The 18,679-nt window shown below is 37.9% G+C and overlaps 2 protein-coding genes across 3 annotated transcripts in view; one reads left to right on the forward strand and one right to left on the reverse strand.

Annotated features, from left to right (window-relative positions):
• Nucleotides 1–18,679, forward strand: part of LOC139756894 (tyrosine-protein phosphatase non-receptor type 9-like) — a 189,478-nt gene that overhangs the window by 161,781 nt on the left and 9,018 nt on the right. Inside the window, 11 exon segments of the mRNA XM_071676788.1 lie at nucleotides 4,914–5,029; nucleotides 7,267–7,384; nucleotides 7,713–7,943; nucleotides 8,307–8,441; nucleotides 9,665–9,910; nucleotides 10,081–10,363; nucleotides 11,199–11,397; nucleotides 13,171–13,331; nucleotides 14,247–14,476; nucleotides 15,038–15,187; nucleotides 15,189–15,246. Coding sequence (XP_071532889.1) covers nucleotides 4,914–5,029; nucleotides 7,267–7,384; nucleotides 7,713–7,943; nucleotides 8,307–8,441; nucleotides 9,665–9,910; nucleotides 10,081–10,363; nucleotides 11,199–11,397; nucleotides 13,171–13,331; nucleotides 14,247–14,476; nucleotides 15,038–15,187; nucleotides 15,189–15,246 — 1,927 coding nt within the window.
• l(3)87Df (lethal (3) 87Df) overlaps nucleotides 5,076–18,679 on the reverse strand; it is a 52,237-nt gene continuing 38,633 nt past the window's right edge. The window contains exon 5 of one of the 2 annotated variants that reach the window (XM_071676798.1): nucleotides 5,076–5,902. The gene's annotated coding sequence lies outside the window, so the exon portion shown is untranslated. Of the gene's footprint in view, nucleotides 5,903–15,092; nucleotides 15,226–18,679 lie in introns of those variants that run through there. The other variant, XM_071676797.1, reaches the window with a different exon arrangement.

Consider the following 18,679-nt stretch of genomic DNA (forward strand, 5'->3'; position numbering starts at 1 on the left):
GGTTGGTTGCCCTTCTTTGAAAATCATTCAGAGATACTTTTCTTCTTTTACATAACCAAATGATTTATGGAACAGTTTGTATTCATCAGTTTTATTTTTAGCACTAAAGTTTATTTCTTTGCATTTGTCACTTTGAAATCCATTTGCCATGGTTAGTGGTGGAGGGAAGGGTAGGGGTTAGGGTTGGTTGTGGTGATGGTGTTGCTATTGGTGGGTAGGGATAGTAGTAATGAATGTAGTCGTTGTGGATGGGAACACTGGTGGTGGTGTGGACATGGTGGTGGGTGGGAACAATGGTGGCGAGTGTAGGTGGTGGTAGGGGAGAATGGTGTTAGCGTGCACATTGGGATGGTTTGGGACTGTGGTGGGTAAGGATGGTGGTGAGAGTGCAGGTGATGTTTGGTGAGAATAGTGGTGGTGGGGGTGTGGTGGTTGTCATAGCAACGATGGGTGGATGCCACTGCCACCTGCCTGTGGCAAGCACTAGTACGTTGGACACCAACCCACAAGCACTGCCTCCCTCCTTGCCTTGGTCCTGCACAGCTGCCACTAGCATGCTGGCCACCCACCCATAAGCACTCTCCCATTGCCATCCACTATATCTCGTGCATGGGCAGGCTCCGTCAGCAGCCTCATTCATGCACATGTCTTCTGACTTGTTCCACTTTACATTTGGACAGTACAATATGTTCAGGTGTACACATATGCATGGCAGCATGCACCACCTGGTATATCCAGACTTTGCAAACACTCATTCCCAGTAGACACATGTATACTCAAAACCACATGCTGCACACAGACAATTTTGGGCTGAAAGGCCATTCATATTTGCAAATTATCAACCTCACACACACACGCGTGCGTCAGTATGCATGCATGTGCTTCCATGGTGTAGTAGTTATTGTTAGCCTGGGGTTAGACCTGCATGGGTTTGAATCCTAGGTGGCATTAAGCCTGCATCCAATCTGGTTGCATCCTTCCCACGGGGCTGGTCGATTAACGGCACCTAGCTTAGGCTGGGGCGTGTGTGAGGAGTGAAGATACGGTACATACATCAAGATTAAGATATATGGACAACATGAATATAAAACTCTCTCCCCACAACACAAATAGTAATTGCACACACAAATAATTGATTGCTATGACCAAGATGGAAGGTGATGACCAGTTATAGTTGCTTCATAGTACTATTCTTTAGTATTTCACCGTACATGAATTGAAATTGCATGAAATGAAACATTACAGTTACAAGAGTTAGCAGATTTATGCTCTCGTGGGCTAATTGAAAGGGACACTTTGAGACCAAAACTTCAGCCTTCCCTTCGTGTATTCTAATTTGCAAAGATTATTTTGATAAAAGAATGCACTAGTATCATCATTATGACTTGGCAAGAGTCATGTTATATAGCTGGAAATGGAAAACTTTTTCAATTATCTAGTACATAATGCTAAATACTGTCACTAGGTTCTTATGCAGTCTTCATTGTTGTTTTACTAGGGTCAGCTGTGTACATTTACGAATACAAAAGTATGTTTATTTGGAAGAAATGATAGTTGAATATGTGTAGTTGCTTAAAGAAGTAGATTTTTAACACTTCTTTAAAACTACTGAATATACTTTATGGGTTACATACAAGATAGTATTTTATTATTCTGAAGTACAATACTCAAATGGTTCTGAAGTAACCCTATGGGTCCAGGAGTCTCAGGAGGATGCAACCATTGTTGTTACTGGGTATAATATATTTAAAACGTTCTGTTCCTCAAATTTTGATGAGCTCTTAATGTTCTTATGGTTAAAGCTTTAAATGATGAAACATGATAAGAACTAATGTTACACAATAGCAGCAGCAGCTTCATTGATAGCAATAGAATCTGTTCTGACTGGTAACAAAGGCAGCAGTTGAACAATCATTCATACTTGGATTTTAATGATTCTCATTTTGTGGTATGTTTCCAGTGGTATGCAGAATCAGAATGTAATATGTAACCCTTGCACATGTGAGAAGTTGAAAATATGAAATACAGTAGGTAATTAGAAAAACTTTGTGTTAATAATGACAAATGAACTACAAACCAGTAAGCTGAGATTCACCTTGTGGGTTAATCCATTCACATTAACTCATAGAGCTCACAGTATGTTACCAACATTTTAAATATGGGATAAAGGCTGTTTTAGAACAATGCTTATTTAGATTATTAACAAGGAATTTATAGTTTCCAAGATAAGAAACACAGTAACATAGTTACGTTATTGTGAAAAGAAGGCTTATGACATAAAAGAAAGTTCACATTTTGTTAGGACAAAGGCCATCGTAGACATTATGATTTTGTAGATGATTTTAACACCCAAATAGCATGTGCCCCATTATCTACATATATTAAGTAAGCTACAATTGAAAATATTTTCTTAAATACAAGTAGGAAAAAATCAGTATTAAGTGAAAATAGTTTCAAGATCAAAAAGATGTTCGGCTTTAGTTCATAGATACTAATGTGTAATGTAAAGTTTACACAATTTGAGCATATTCACTCTCAGTATTTAAGGTGTGGAGGAAGGTGAAGTTGAGGAGTTTCAAATTTGAAGCAGTAAGGATCTTGTCATTGACTGTAAAATGTTCACCTCTTGTATGCTTAGATCTCTAGTGGACACAGATATCAAGCATTAAGGTGTACAGTTGTGAAGTGTTTTAAGAGTACATTGACCTGTTTTTGTGGGCATATAGCTTGGAAGTAATGAATCATTGTTCCACAGGCAAACGTACAATTGAAAACCCTAGTATGATAGTTTTATGCATTATCTTATTCATACTTTCAACAAAGAGGCATTTGTTGATATTGAACAGTGTTTCTCAACTTTGAGTTCACAGTAGGCTATGAAATGCCAGAAATAAAAAAGAAATTATTTTTTTTCTTCAATGGTGACATGGCAGGCTGGGTAATGTTTATGTAACCATTTCCTCCGGAAAATCCCCTTGGTAATAGAAGGTTATGCTTTTGTAATAACTAAGGGTGAAAAGTGGATGGAAATGCAAATTGAAGTAGAAAATTCTTTGCTTTTAATGTAAGTCTTCATCTACCAGTCAGCTGGCAGTATATAAAGAGTTTGTGTGCTGCCATCGTTTAACATAAAACAGAACTAGTCCCACTCCCCATGTTACCCCAGGCCTGTATTTAAAGAATAAAACTATCTTGAGTTAACTTGTGAAAAATTCTGCAAGTTTTTTATGGGAATTCTTGGGCTAGTGAAGCAAGAGGTTGATTATGCTAGTCAAATATATTTAAGTTATCAACAATTAATAATGAAAGAAGGATGTTCTCTCATATTCCTTTTCATTTTTCATGATTATGTTTTAGATCCTTGGGTATTTCTGTGGTATTTTTATGTTGGTAACAGGTCATACCCTTACCTTTGACACTGGTTTTGGAGGCTCACCTGCATTGTTACTTGTGTAATTGGTCGGAGTGTTTGGGTACATTTTTTAGAAAATACATGCAAGTTATTGCATTTCTCTTCTGGATGTGTAGTATGGCTTTTTATACTTGCTGGTAATGAGTTCAACTAAAACGTTTTGGGCTTAGATGTTTGCACTGTTTTATTGCATATATTGTGTAAATAGCACATTGTGATCTTATTGGTGATGTTTGACAATGCCGTCTTTTATTGTCATATCATCAGGATGTGATATGTAATGTAGGCTGGGGTCCATGTCTTCCGAGATTTTCTGTCTGTAGACTATGATATATCTGTTCCTTCAGTATTTCAGGAAGTTGATTCTTATTGCTTTCATTCATTTTCAGGACAGGGCATTTGTGGCTGATAACTCCACAATTTTTACACAAACAAAGGACTGAGGTCTTTTAGGAAAACGATGAGACTATGATTTATCATATATGTAAAGTAGAAGGTTACATCATGTAGTAAGTCTCACCATTATTTTCCGAGGAGAATCCCAAGTCCCTTATGACTTAATTCTGTTTATTTCCACTGTCATCTTCCAGAAGGACAGGTTATACTAATCATTGCAACTTTTTTGATAACCTTTTGCATGCATATTTATATGTTGGTTTGCTGTTTTTTCTTGTGTAATGAAAGCATTTTTTCATTTGTCTTTCATTCATCAGTTTGAAAAGACTATGCATTTGATGTGTTGCACGACTGTATTATGTATGTAGTGCATCATAACTTAAAGTAAAATGAAGGGAGCTGTTGATACCATCTGAAATATTGTGTTGAGTACTGTTCCACTTAGTCAAAATTGTTTGGTGAACTTTGTTTAAGTTCATATAATTGTTTGCTCTTTGATGTTTGCAAATTCCTTCATCTCACAAGGGAGATTAGTATATATATTGTACACCCTAAAAAGATTTATGATGCAAATTATTTTATGAAGAGTATGCTAATGGATTGCAGAGTAATTTGTCGTTTACATTTAAATTCCATTTGCAAAACTATGATGGTTATGAAGTTTGACCATATTGCTTATGTTGTTGGTAAAATATAATTGTTTAATGGATTGTGATAGCATTGTTTCCCTTTTGAAATGTTCAGGGTAAAACTAGATCATTGTAAAGAATGTTGAGATTGTGTAAAACATGCACAAGCTGATCTTTTCATGAAATATAGCATGTTTAGAATATTTATTTTTAGTTGGAGTGAAATCCTACAATCTGATGTGCTGGCATTTTATTAAGTGCCACAACTTGCAAGTGCTGTGTGGTTAGCCCTTAACTCAGATCTAACCTTGAAACTTTTTGAAAAATTTCATATAGGCAGTTGAATTTAATCCTTAATTATATATCACTCCTTAACTTTTAGTTGAGAAATTTATTGCAGTTTTCAAAGCATTATCTTTCATTTATGTATTTATTATTGGCTCTTAAAGGTAAACGTGTTATTTCTTACTCAACAGGCGACGAAAGAGTTTGTGGAGCAAGTGAATGAGCTGCGACGTTCAAGGAACGTGGGACCTCTGTCATGGAACACTGCTATCAAGTTTCTTATGGCAAGGAAGTTTGATGTAACCAGGTATGTTTTAGAAACAAAATTCATCTGTAGTCTTCATCTGGACATGATTAATGGTAGATACAATTATGATATTAAAAATAGGTTGAAAAACTTGTAATGAGTCAGAGTTAGAGAGGAACATAGAATGCTGTTTTTAGTCTCTTTTTTCCTTTTTTCAAAGGCTCTAATCACAGATAGATCCTCCTGGAGGTCAGGCCTCAAATGAAATTTAAAAAAGGGCAAGAGATGTGGGGGAAAAAGTGAAAAGGAGACGAATGTTAGAGTTAGAGGAAATGGAAATCCATTTTAAGAGGGGCAGGCCATTGTTTTTGAGAGATATGAGAAAGCAAGACCTTTGAAAAAACAAAAAATAGTTTAATGAAATCTTTGACTTCTCTTTTTTCAAAAAGTCATATGCTATAGGAAAAGTTCCAAACAATCGGAAGTTTGCCTATGTAACACCAATATTAAAATATATTAGTAAGTCTCTGCTTGGAAATTATTAACTAATTAGCTTGAGGTTCATTGTTGGTAAACATATTGTTGGTAAACACTTATGTGCAAGCATAAGTATGCATCCCAAGAAACTCTGTAATGGTGATAATGGTATAAGGTTTATGATGTATTTAGTATTACAGTGAAATAATTTTCAGACTTATTCATCGAAAAATGAAAAATGTAAGATCTGATACCTCACAAAATGAGAATTACCTTAAACATGCACAAGTTGCTGATGGCTGGCTATACATTCCTCGTTCACCTCAGTAATACCAGCAGGGCTTACACCTTCATATGCAAAAGTGTGTTGTGGTTACTTGCCATGTATTGCATAGCCTAGCTGATGGCAAAGGCATGAAAGCGGCCAAATTTTGGGAGTGGAATCCAAAGTGATACCTGTAGAAGAGGATAGAAAATTAACAGTATAGTAAAGGGAAAGTGAGACAGCTTTTGAAGTTAGACTGGGAGGGTTGATGATTCGGAATATAGTATAGTGATAATCAGGAACATAACTTCAAATTTTTTTTTTACACCATCCTTCTATCCCCAGTTTGGTCTTTCCCTTCACATTGTCTTCTCTACTTTTGTTACCCCTCTCATAATTCGTTCTCTCTCTCTCTCTCTCTCTCTCTCTCTTTTTTTTTTTTTTTTTTTTTTTTTTTTTAGCTAAGATGGTATGGGCAATGTAGGCTCTAGTTAGGGCCATCTTATCAATGCGTGTCAAATATATACCCTAGCCTGAGCCAGGTACCCAAGTTATTGACCAACCTCTAGAGGTGGATGAACAGCAAGGTTGACTGTGGACTGACTGCTGCAGCCAGGATTTGAAAGTATGTGCTTGACCCTGGGCAGGCTATGAATGCATCACGATTAGGAACACTTAACAGCTACACCTTGGAGGTCCATATGTCCAAATCATTTCAGCATTCCCTCTTTAGGTTTCATCCCCACTTTTCTTATTACCCTCATATATAAGGTAGCATATTTTCTGATTTTGCATCATTTGTCTGTTATAGATGCTAGCTTAAAGTCAGTAAGTGTCCTAATTAAAAAAGAAATGACAGGATATTGTATCATTTCATTGTATCATTATTGCATCTTTATTTTTGATATCTGAAGTTCTTAGAAATTATTTGCTTCCTCCAGACAGAATGAAGAAGTTATGGGATGATAAGCTTGTTAAAATATTATGTTTGTAGGCAAATAGTAGCTTCTTTTTGTAGTTGGCAACTAAGCCAATGTTTAGGAATCTAGCAAATTTCTTTGTTTAGCTGTAACTGTAACCTGAAAGAGTGAACTTAGGTTATTAAGCAGGGCATCTTTGAATATTTTGCATCTGCCACTTTGTATTTTATTTTACCTTTAGTATTAGTGTTATTTTTTTATCATATGAGACTGTTTCATATGTTTAGAGGTATATTGGAAGTGGTGATTAAAAGGGAGATGACATGCTTCGTAGTTGTGGACTTCAGAAGAAGTAGAGGATGTGTGGACCATGTATTTGCTTATAAGAATTTCTGAGAAATTCATGGAGAAAGTTAATGAATTGTATATGACATTTATGGATCTCGAGGTAGTTAATGATGAGGTTGATAGAGAGCCTTGTGGAAGGTGCTATGACTATATAGGAAAATGTAAAGTAGATAAATGCAGTAAGGAGTGTTTGCCTCAAGAGTAAGGCATGTGTAGAAGTAGGAAGGAAAGAGAGTGAGTGGTTTTAATTCCAAACAGAGATAATACATATAATTATCTTCCCTTAGAGCTGTGAATTTATATGAACAACACGAAGCTACGAGACACAGAGAGGGGCTTGTGAACCTCAATCCATCCTGTGAACCTTTGCAGACAGAGCTTAGTACTGGGAAATTCACTATACTTGTAAGTTGAATCATTTTTGGCAATTATCTTAGTTTCATTTTTATGTAATTTCACCTTTCAACTCATTTTTAAAGATTAATTGCTTATAACAACTATATATGGGGAAATTTTGTTAAAGTCCTGGATGGGTTGATGAGAAAGATGATAGCAAAACCAGGTATCCCAGATCAACATTTTCCTTTTTTTTATGTTTGTAATCTTAATGCCTCTTCTAAGGAATTTAATTGGTATTGGTTGTTTCTTGCCTGATCTAGTTGTTAATCTTATATTTAACTATAGAACTTAACTTTATCATGTCAATGACCTTAATGATTCATTTCTTTTACAGCCATGTCGTGATGAATCAGGTGCTGCTATAGCTGTATTTACTGCCCGACTACATGACCCTAGGGAGACTTCCCAGCAGACTACACTCCAAGGGGTTGTGTACCAATTGGATGCTGCCCTTGAATCCATAGAGACACAGAGATGCGGCCTGGTTTTTATCTATGATATGAGTGAATCTGCATATCAAAATTTTGACTACCAACTGTCGCAAAAGATTCTTACATTATTAAAGGTAGTTTTAATTTTGCTAGTTGTTGCTTAATTTTTATCTATAATACTAATGTAAGACCAACTATATATAGAAGGATCCTTTTAATATTTGGTATATTGAAGATGTATAATGGCATGGTAGAGGGTAAAGGAAGAGGTATTACAATGTATGTGGTGGATAATCATTGGAATGTTAGTGTTAGTCATACTGTGTGAGTAACATGTATTGCAAAGCAGTGCAACTTGTTACTGTTATCTGAGATAGTTTTGAGTTAAAGGTATTATATTCATAAATCACTGCATCTAAATAGGAGACAAAGTTCAAGGAAGAAGGATAGGGATGCTATAACTTGTTGAATTTTTTATAGGGTGATATTTATTGCAGGGTGGGTATCCAGCTCGGTTGAAGAAAGTTTTAATAGTAACAGCACCATTGTGGTTCAAAGCTCCATTTAAAGTACTACGGCTCTTTGTTAGAGAAAAGTTGCGTGATCGTGTCTATACAGTATCATTGCCAGAGGTAAGTAACTTAACTCAAATTAGATATTGTTGCTTGCTTGTTATACAATTACAATAAAACATCTCAACTGAAAATCTCCAAACTGATATCCTTTTATCAATGAAATGGGTTTGGAAATAAAACTTTTCAGGAAATCTTTGATGTTTTTGGTTTCAGGAGAGAAGCTTTCAAAAACCTGAAAAAATTCTTGCTCTGAAAAATGTTTAATGTAAAGATTCTTCTTAATGTCTGTAAAAATTTGACATCCATTGTTTCATCAAAACTTTAAGCATCAACTGGAAAAGAAACTCTTTTAACCCCAAAACTCAACTTTACCAAAACAGCTCTTCCAGACTGTCACCAGTTTCATGAGTGTTTCTGTGGAGTATACCACCAAGGCCAAGTCATCAGCAAATAGCAACTGATTCATCTTCCATGCCTCTCTATTCACAGCATACCACAGTCCTGCCCCACTCCCTAAGACCTTTACATTCTTCTTCCTATCACCCCATCAGTAAACTGATGAAGCAGCCATGGTAACAGCACATGCATTCTTCTGGGTATCACTTACCCACCTTCCTCCATACTTTCACAAGTCTTACTCTTTTGCTCTCTGATAAAAACTCCTCATGGCTTTCAGTAACTTTCTAACAAGTGTGTGTATTCCTTGCATCATATGCTTTTTCAGAACCATATGTGTCACAGGCAGTTTGCGTTCTTTTTCAGAGTATTCGTCACTCAGATTCTTCAAGAAAAAATCTAGTCCATGCATTCTATATGTATCCTGAAACCACGCTGCTCCTATCCAGTCAGGTGTCTTCTCATGCCACCTCCGTCATCATTTCCGCTGATTTTCTACCAGATATACTCATGAGATTTATACCTGTTTAATTCAGATACTTGCCCTTGTCTCCCATGTCTGTACATAAGGGCACTGTATATGAATTCTTCCAATCTTAGGGAACCTAACTTTAGGCCATGCAAACGTTGAATAGCTTGACTAACCAGTGAACTCTGTCACCCACCATTTTGAAATGCTCATCTGCAATCCCATCCTTTCCTGCTGCTTTGCGACACTTTTTATCTCCTTAGTTTTCACCATTCCATATTCTGTGACTTTAAAGAACATGCTGGGAAGAATTTTTCAGAACTAATTTGTGATTTGAGCGATGAACTTGCAGTATCAGGAAAATTCTTAATTTCTGCATCTTGCACTTAAAACTATCTTTTCTCTTTCTTTGCAGCTTGCAAACCACATACCAGTAAAGTGCTTGCCAGTGGATCTTGGTGGATATCTTAGCATAGACCACAGTGCCTGGCTTCTTCAGTGTCGCACCTCCATGACCAATAGAAACCCATCAAGTGTGTGTGAGCCTGCTCCACCCCTAACATTCCAGTCTGGGCAGAATCTTACAACAGATTCTGATAACCACAACAGTACCAATATGGTGCCAACTGGAGACCATGATCCCTCCAGTTCAGTGGAGCAGGTAAGCAATCAGGTTTTGCTAAAATCATCTTAAAATGTAATTTTCAAGAAATGAAACAAAAATGTCAGATGTTTCAACTGTATTGTTTGCTTGTTAAAATCCAAAGGCATTTGAATATCAAGTGAATTTCTTGTCCTCAGTTTTATTTATTTGATATTTTTCTTTTACAGTTGTGTGAATTCAGTGAAGATGAAGTTAGTTGTGAGAAGAGTTTCTCTCATGACAGTAATGATGAGGATGACTTAGAGGAGGAAGGAAATGTTAGAGAACAGGATGGAAGGGTCTCTGGTCTTAATGGCACAGAAGATGAAGACCCAGCTAATGAAGAGAAGCGTAAAGATGGAGAAAAAAATTTAAGTCCTTCATTAAAGGGGGAATGTTCTCCAGTTCCTGAAATACAAGACACTGCACATCTTAATGGTCATGTTTTACAGGACACAGACCGAATTAGTGGTATGTATCTTCTCATGAGTGCTAAAAAAAAAGGAAATGCGCCTCTACTCTCCTCTTTTTTTTTTTTTTTACTTTGTCTGATTCTAGTTCCATGAGGTAGATCAGGTGCATACAGCCTCTCAAATCACTCATACACATCCTCAGCATGTAGGTAGTATGTTAAAGGATGCTAATCATCTTTGATTGCTAAAGATTTACCTCTGAGTAAATATGATTAATTTTGGTCTGTCTGTATATCTTATGGCTGTTCCCTCCAGGTTGGCTTTGACAAAAGCCTCCATTAATTAGAATTTGGAAAGACAGATTGGTTTAAGAAATAATTTTTATCTTTCACCTAACTAAGCTAGATATTTTGTGGATTGCCCATGACATTACTTTTGTAGTCCTGGATCATGGTTTAACAATTGAATTTTGATTGATGGCATGTGGACACTGTCTGAATTGAAATATTATGAACAGATAATCGAGTATAATTAAAATGAAGAGCTGTAGAGCATAAAGATCAGTTATATTAATGTTTTTATGTAGCATGCTGTAGTTAGAGGATCACCACTTGCCTCTTCATTGAATGGAACTTGGAAAATAGGTGACATCTGGTATATAACAAAGATGGAAAACGTATAGGTAATTGATAATGAAATAGTGTACATGTAGAAGACTGTAAACTTTCAAAGACTGTTCTAGGTCATCTTGATAATTGCCCTGTGATTGATTGTACTTGAAGCTCTTTTATGGTATAACCAGCTTGAAATATTATGAATAGCAAATGCAAACTGTATATGAGAGAAATCCCTAAGATGTGAGCTTGATTAATACGTTCTAATACTTGTGATAGGTAGAGGATCACCGCTTGCCCCACCAAGCAGTGGAAGCAGTGGATTTAGTGATGATGACAGTCTTCACTATGATGACGGACGAGGCTTCACACTGGAAGAATTTGTGCGGCACTTGAGAGACAAAGGACGACAAGGACTCTATCATGATTATACACAGATTAAGAGCCGGCCTCCAGATGGAACCTTTGAAGTTTCAAGGTAATAGGTGACGGTTTTGGAAATGCTGTTATTTATATCAGGGTATCCATATCATGTTTTTTTATTTTCTATTTATATATAGACCTGCTAACTTGCTCCTTTTGTCTTTTCTTAACTCAAATTTTTGCTTCTTAGACATGTTATTTGTGCTTAGCACTTGTTCATTCAAGATTACTATATCGTATCAAAGAAATCCTAGAGATGTGCATGAAGTTTATGTTGTTCTCGGAATAAGTATTTATTGGTGTTGGTCAGACACCTGTGGCCACCAAGGAAAGTAAATGATAAGGTCTGTATGCCCAACTGGGGCCTTACTGAGCATGGTGTCAAGTTTTGCCATACTGAAGAGGTGATGAACTGGCAGTACCTCGGTATACAACACAAGTGCTTAACACTCTTTTTGTCTTTCCAAAACAAAATTGTATGAGAGATTTGTGTTGTCACGCCTGAATGTCTCTTTTTCAGTGTATACTTTCTTGTTTGTACAATAATGCAAGAACAAAACTTGATAGAGACTTCATGCTTACACCAAAGGTAACCCCTGTGTAGGTTACAAACCGAGAGTATGGTTGAGAGAGATGAAGAGGGTTTACTGAAATGGATTGGACATAGAGAGTTGGTAGTAGTTGGTAGGCAGCCACCAACCAGGGAGGTATATTACCAATACTACCCACCTGGGTATTGAGAGGGTTCGTGACAGCTGCACAGTGAGCTGTCACTTCAGTGGTTAAGTTGCACTCGTCTGACCAGGGTAGATTTTTTTTTTTCTGCCTTGCATACACATGGATTGCTGGCATGCTGTCAACAAACATGATCTTTCTTAGTCTCGCATAACACTTAACAACACTTAACTCGCACATTGCATTTTTTGTTACTCTAGATTTTCCTGTGTGGAGTGCTGTGTACTAGCCATGCCTTTTGGCAAATGGTGGGAGCAATATATAGAAGTAGTAGGTAGGAACATCAGGTAGGAGCCTCTGAAAACACTGTGCTAGAGTTGCCTCTCAGACTGTGGCCAGTTAAGGGTGAGGCTTTAAAGGATAAGAAGCAGCACTGGAGTTCACCGATAATGGAGACTAATTTTGCCTTGGCCACCTCATTGAGGGAGTTCCTGAAGGGAATGGGCATCGGAGATATAGATAGATAGCTAGATAGGGAGAAAGATGAATCAGAAGTTGACAAAGAAGGTACATGTGTCAGAAATGAAGGGAAACCTTGAAGAAGTGTATGGTGTTTGCCACTGGCAGAGGGTAACATTAGCACAGTGTTTTCCAGAAGCTACTACCTAATGTTGCAAAAACTACTTTTACCTAATGTCTCTACCAAATGTTCTTGCCTGATGTTCCAACCTATTGTTCCTAACCACTGTTTTTACATAATGTTTCTACATAATACTCTTGCTTAATGTTTCTACCTACCTCTTCTTTCTGTTGCTCCTACCATTTTGTCAGAAGGCAGGAGTGGCTAATTGTAAGAAAATCTAGTTATGAAGAAAGAGTTATGTGAGTTAGCGTTGTTAGGTATTTTGTATTAAAAGGAGATATTGAGTGTTTGTTTCAGAATGCTAGGTGTATCGGTCAATGAATTTTCAGAGGTAATCATTATACCAAACTTTAATATACTAAATTTTTGATAAATAGACAGACCAACAGGCAGAATTCCACAGATATTGTAAGTGGTATACAAGGTGTGTGGTTTATAGGGTACTTATTTATTCATAAATTGAGTTTATTTTTAAATCGGCATGCACTGACTGATGGTTTCTCTCTGCAGGAAAAGATGGAATCAAATCAAAAATCGGTATACAGATGTCTTATGTTTTGACAATTCTCGAGTGGTGCTTTCTGCTGAGGATGAAGAAGGTCACACAGATTACATCAATGCAAACTATGTTGATGGTTATAAACAGAAAAATGCCTTCATTTCTACTCAAGGTGAGCCAGTATATTAGAAAATACAATAAGAGTTCACTGAAGCTGCATATAGATCTCTCGATATAACCTCGGTTAGAATACTTGAATGTTGCACTGGAATTAAGGAGAGGAATTGTGAATCATTTTCATACAAACACACATTTGGTTGAACTTGAAGGTGTTCATATTTCACTTACTGCAACCCTGTTGAGTACTTTTCAGTGGGTGGAAGATTCATTGATTTTTAAATCTTTGTCACTTATTGTTAAGGAGTAATCATTGGTTGAATACTCTCTTAACATCACCCAAGTCTGCCACTTAATGATGGCTGTCACACTTCCCATCATTTTAGGGAGTAAGTTTTGCTCCACTGATCACTCAGGCTCTTTTAGGTCATGTCAGACATTCTGGTTTGGTACAATTTTTAAAAATTTGTTTTAATAACTTTTTAAAACCATCAGGGGGTGCGTAATAGTTTTAATACAAATAACTAGTGAGTTGAACCAATTTAGTCTGAATTTTAACACTGCTCTCTTTTAATTACCTATTTGTACTGTACAGGAGCATCATCATCTGCAAACTAGTCATAATTCTTGGTCACAGTTAGAGAATTACGATATGATTATTGTTGTTTAATCCCAGGACCTTTGAGACCGCATTTCACAAAGGAATTGGGAAATGGACTCCTTTTGATGGAGAAGGTCCTCAATGAGGTATTACTAGTTTCCATCCACTGATAATGATGCAGCTTAGCTAAAGCTGACTTCTTGCTCGCAGTAAACCCCAGGCAGGCAGAGTCTGTAATGCCGTATTAGAAGTTAAACCTCTTATTTATGGTGGTGGTTATTAATTTCATTATTGTTTTGATTGTCATTGTTCTTTATATTTTGTACAGCAGATGTATGCATTCAAACCCTCTGTTGTATCTTTGATAAGGTCCATTACCGGGAACATTTGGTGATTTCTGGCGAATGATTTGGGAACAGCGAGTGTGTGTTATTGTCATGACAACCCGAGCAGTAGAGAGAGGGAGGACCAAATGTGGGCAGTACTGGACAGCAGAGCAAGATGGAGTAGTATCTCACTCTCACTTTACAGTCACCAATACTCATGTTTACCACTATCGGGATTATACTGTTTCAGCTCTTACGATTCGGGATAACAGGGTAAGCGAAAAATTACTTCTCTAGTGTGATATTCAGTCCCTTTTCCATTAAATTTTAACATCTTGCTTAAATTCTTAGTGTTGTTGCACTGTAGTTCACCTTGAAAGATCCATTACCAGATATCAAAGTAACAGATCATTTCCTAAGTTTTTACCTTCTTTCTGTCAAACATTTAGTCATCTCTTTTGTCTGTGTTCACTTGGTTTGTGAATATATTTTGTATTTTTTGTGACTAAAAGTTATTTTTTCAGAATCTGGTGAGTGAGTTGAAGATACAGTAAAAATTCATGTTTTCTCAAGATATCCTTTTATATGGTTTGCTTAATAGCAGTAACTGCCAATTTCAGGAACTTTCTTTCGTCTGTTTCCTTGCGCTACCTCGCAAACGCGGGAGACAGCGACAAAGCAAAATAAATAAATAATAAATATATATACATAAGAGACACATCAGTTATAGCATGCCTTTTTGATATTTTTTCCTCTAGAAACAGAAGTATGTGTCTTAGAGCAAAACTACTTTTTCTATAAATTTGGTCATAATTTCCTCTTTTCACATTGCAGTCTGGTGAAGAAAGAAAAGTTGAGCATATGCAGTTTACTTCATGGCCAGACTATGGTGTTCCTGATTCTGCCATGGCCATGCTTGAGTTCTTAAATCATGTTCGGGAAGCTCAGTCTCGCCTTACTACTGGGCTTGGAAGTTCGTGGACCTGGTCATCCTTTGGGACCACCAATAGTTGTGCATTGTTCTGCAGGAATAGGGAGAACAGGTACATATATTCTTTATGTTCTTAATTGTCAAAAAGATATTTCAGATATGTACCTTTAATGCATAGTGCCATTGTACAAAGGCAAAGGGGATAAGAGTGAGTGCTCAAATTACAGAGGTAAAGTTTGTTGAGTATTCCTGGTAAATTATATGGGAGGGTATTGATTGAGAGGGTGAAGGCATGTACAGAGCATCAGATTGGGGAAGAGCAGTGTGGTTTCAGAAGTGGTAGAGGATATGTGGACCAGGTGTTTGCTTTGAAGAATGTATGTGAGAAATACTTAGAAAAGCAAATGGATTTGTATGTAGCATTTATGGATCTGGAGAAGGCATATGATAGAGTTGATAGAGATGCTCTGTGTAAGGTATTAAGAATATATGGTGTGGGAGGCAAGTTGTTAGAAGCAGTGAAAAGTTTTTATCGAGGATGTAAGGCATGTGTACGTGTAGGAAGAGAGGAAAGTGATTAGTTCTCAGTGAATGTAGGTTTGCGGCAAGGGTGTGTGATGTCTCCATGGTTGTTTAATTTGTTTATGGATGGGGTTGTTAGGGAGGTGAATGCAAGAGTTTTGGAAAGAGCGGCAAGTATGAAGTCTATTGTGGATGAGAGAGCTTGGGAAGTGAGTCAGTTGTTGTTTGCTGATGATACAGCGCTGGTGGCTGATTCATGTGAGAAACTGCAGAAGCTGGTGACTGAGTTTGGTAAAGTGTGTGAAAGAAGAAAGTAAGAGTAAATGTGAATAAGAGCAAGGTTATTAGGTACAGTAGGGTTGAGGGTCAAGTCAATTGGGAGGTAAGTTTGAATGGAGAAAAACTGGAGGAAGTAAAGTGTTTTAGATATCTGGGAGTGGATCTGGCAGCGGATGGAACCATGGAAACGGAAGTGAATCATAGGGTGGGGGAGGGGGCGAAAATCCTGGGAGCCTTGAAGAATGTGTGGAAGTCGAGAACATTATCTTGGAAAGCAAAAATGGGTATGTTTCACGAATAGTGGTTCCAACAATGTTGTATGGCTGCGAGGCGTGGGCTATGGATAGAGTTGTGCGCAAGAGGGTGGATGTGCTGGAAATGAGATGTTTGAGGACAATGTGTGGTGTGAGGTGGTTTGATTGAGTAAGTAATGTAAGGGTAAGAGAGATGTGTGGAAATAAAAAGAGCGTGGTTGAGAGAGCAGAAGAGGGTGTTTTGAAATGGTTTGGGCACATGGAGAGAATGAGTGAGGAAAGATTGACCAAGAGGATATATGTGTCAGAGGTGGAGGGAACGAGGAGAAGTGGGAGACCAAATTGGAGGTGGAAAGATGGAGTGAAAAAGATTTTGAGTGATCGGGGCCTGAACATGCAGGAGGGTGAAAGGCGGGCAAGGAATAGAGTGAATTGGATCGATGTGGTATACTGGGGTTGACGTGCTGTCAGTGGATTGAATCAGGGCATGTGAAGCGTCTAGGGTAAACCATGGAAAGTTCTGTGGGGCCTGGATGTGGAAAGGGAGCTGTGGTTTCGGGCATTATTGCGTGACAGCTGGAGACTGAGTGTGAACGAATGGGGCCTTTGTTGTCTTTTCCTAGTGCTACCTCGCACACATGAGGGGGGAGGGGGATGGTATTCCATGTGTGGCGAGGTGGCGATGGGAATGAATAGGGGCAGGCAGTGTGAATTGTGTGCATGGATATATATGTGTGTGTCTGTGTGTGTATATATATGTGTACATATATATACAAATGTATATTTGCGTGTGTGTGTGTGTGTACATTGTGTATTGGGGTGGGTTGTGCCATTTCTTTCATCTGTTTCCTTGCGCTATCTCGCAAATGCGGGAGACAGCGACAAAGCAAAATATAATAAAAAAATAAATAACCTTTGATTCTCACTCTTCCAAACTCAGTCAACAGCTTCAGCAGTTTCTCACTCAAATTTGCCACCAGTGCTGTATCACCAGCAAACCACACCTAGCTCACTTCCTTGGACCCTTCATCCCCTGCTGACTGCACACTCCCCCTTCTCTCCAAGACTCGCATTTACCTTTGTCATCAGACCATCCTAAAACAAATTGAACCATAGTGACATCAAACACCATTGCAACTGACCAACTTTCACTTGGAACCATTCACTCTCCTCTCTTCATACTCATACACGAACCTTACACATTTGATAAAAACTTCTAACTTCTTCAAGCAGTTTTCTTGCCACACCATATGTTCTTAAGAACTTCCACAAAGCATCTCAAACAACCCTATCAAATACTTTCTCCAGATTTTTATCTGTTACTTACAAATCCATGTTTTTTGTGCATTTATCGGGCATACTCTTTAAAGTAAGCACTTGATCTGCACATCAACCCACTTTTGAAACCACACTGCTCTTCCCCAATTTGATGCTCTGTACATACCTTCACTCTTAAGTGTACTGATACTCGTTCACCTCTACATTCATTTTCCCTCTTTTTCATCCCTTGTGCTGCTTCCCTAAAGGTACTGCCCAAATGCCTCTCTTTTCTTTCGTTAGCAAGTTCATCTCATCGTTCACTACCCTTTCTAATCTGCCCACCTCCCTCCTTTTGCATGCCACATACATCTCTTGCACATGCCAGCACTACTTGCCTAAATAGCTCTCATTCATCACCCATTCCCCTTGCTTCATTTACTCTCGCCTTTTGCCATTCTACTTTGTCTCCTTGGACTTCTTCACACACATCATTGTTCTAAGCTCTCACCACTCCCATTTCACTGACATTGTTTCCCTTTTTCAAAAACCTCTACAAATCTTCACCCTTGCCTCCACAAGATTGTGATCAAACATACCACCAGCTGCCCTTCTGAGCACATTTACATTCAAAATTCTCTCTTGTACACACCTCTCAATTAATATATACTCCAATAATGTGTGGAAATAAAAAGAGCGTGGTTGAGAGAGCAGAAGAGGGTGTTTTGAAATGGTTTGGGCACATGGAGAGAATGAGTGAGGAAAGATTGACCAAGAGGATATATGTGTCGGAGGTGGAGGGAACGAGGAGAAGTGGGAGACCAAATTGGAGGTGGAAGGGTGGAGTGAAAGAGATTTTGTGTGATCGGAGCCTGAACATGCAGGAGGGTCGAGGGGAGGGCAAGGAATAGAGTGAATTGGATCGATGTGGTATACCGGGGTTGACGTGCCGTCGGTGGATTGAATCAGGGCATGTGAAGCGTTTGGGGTAAACCATGGAAAGCTGTGTAGGTATGTATATTTGCGTGTGTGGACGTGTATGTATATACATGTGTATGGGGTGGGTTGGGTCATTTCTTTCGTCTGTTTCCTTGCGCTACCTCGCAAACGCGGGAGACAGCGACAAAGCAAAAAAAAGAAAAAAAACTTTAGTGAGGTTGCATTAGGAAGAGACAAATGACCTCATTTGCACATATCATCCATTCTCTAGCTATCTTATATTATGCATCAAAA

The sequence above is a fragment of the Panulirus ornatus genome, chromosome 23 (genome assembly GCF_036320965.1).
Source record: "Panulirus ornatus isolate Po-2019 chromosome 23, ASM3632096v1, whole genome shotgun sequence".
Classification (NCBI taxonomy): domain Eukaryota; kingdom Metazoa; phylum Arthropoda; class Malacostraca; order Decapoda; family Palinuridae; genus Panulirus; species Panulirus ornatus.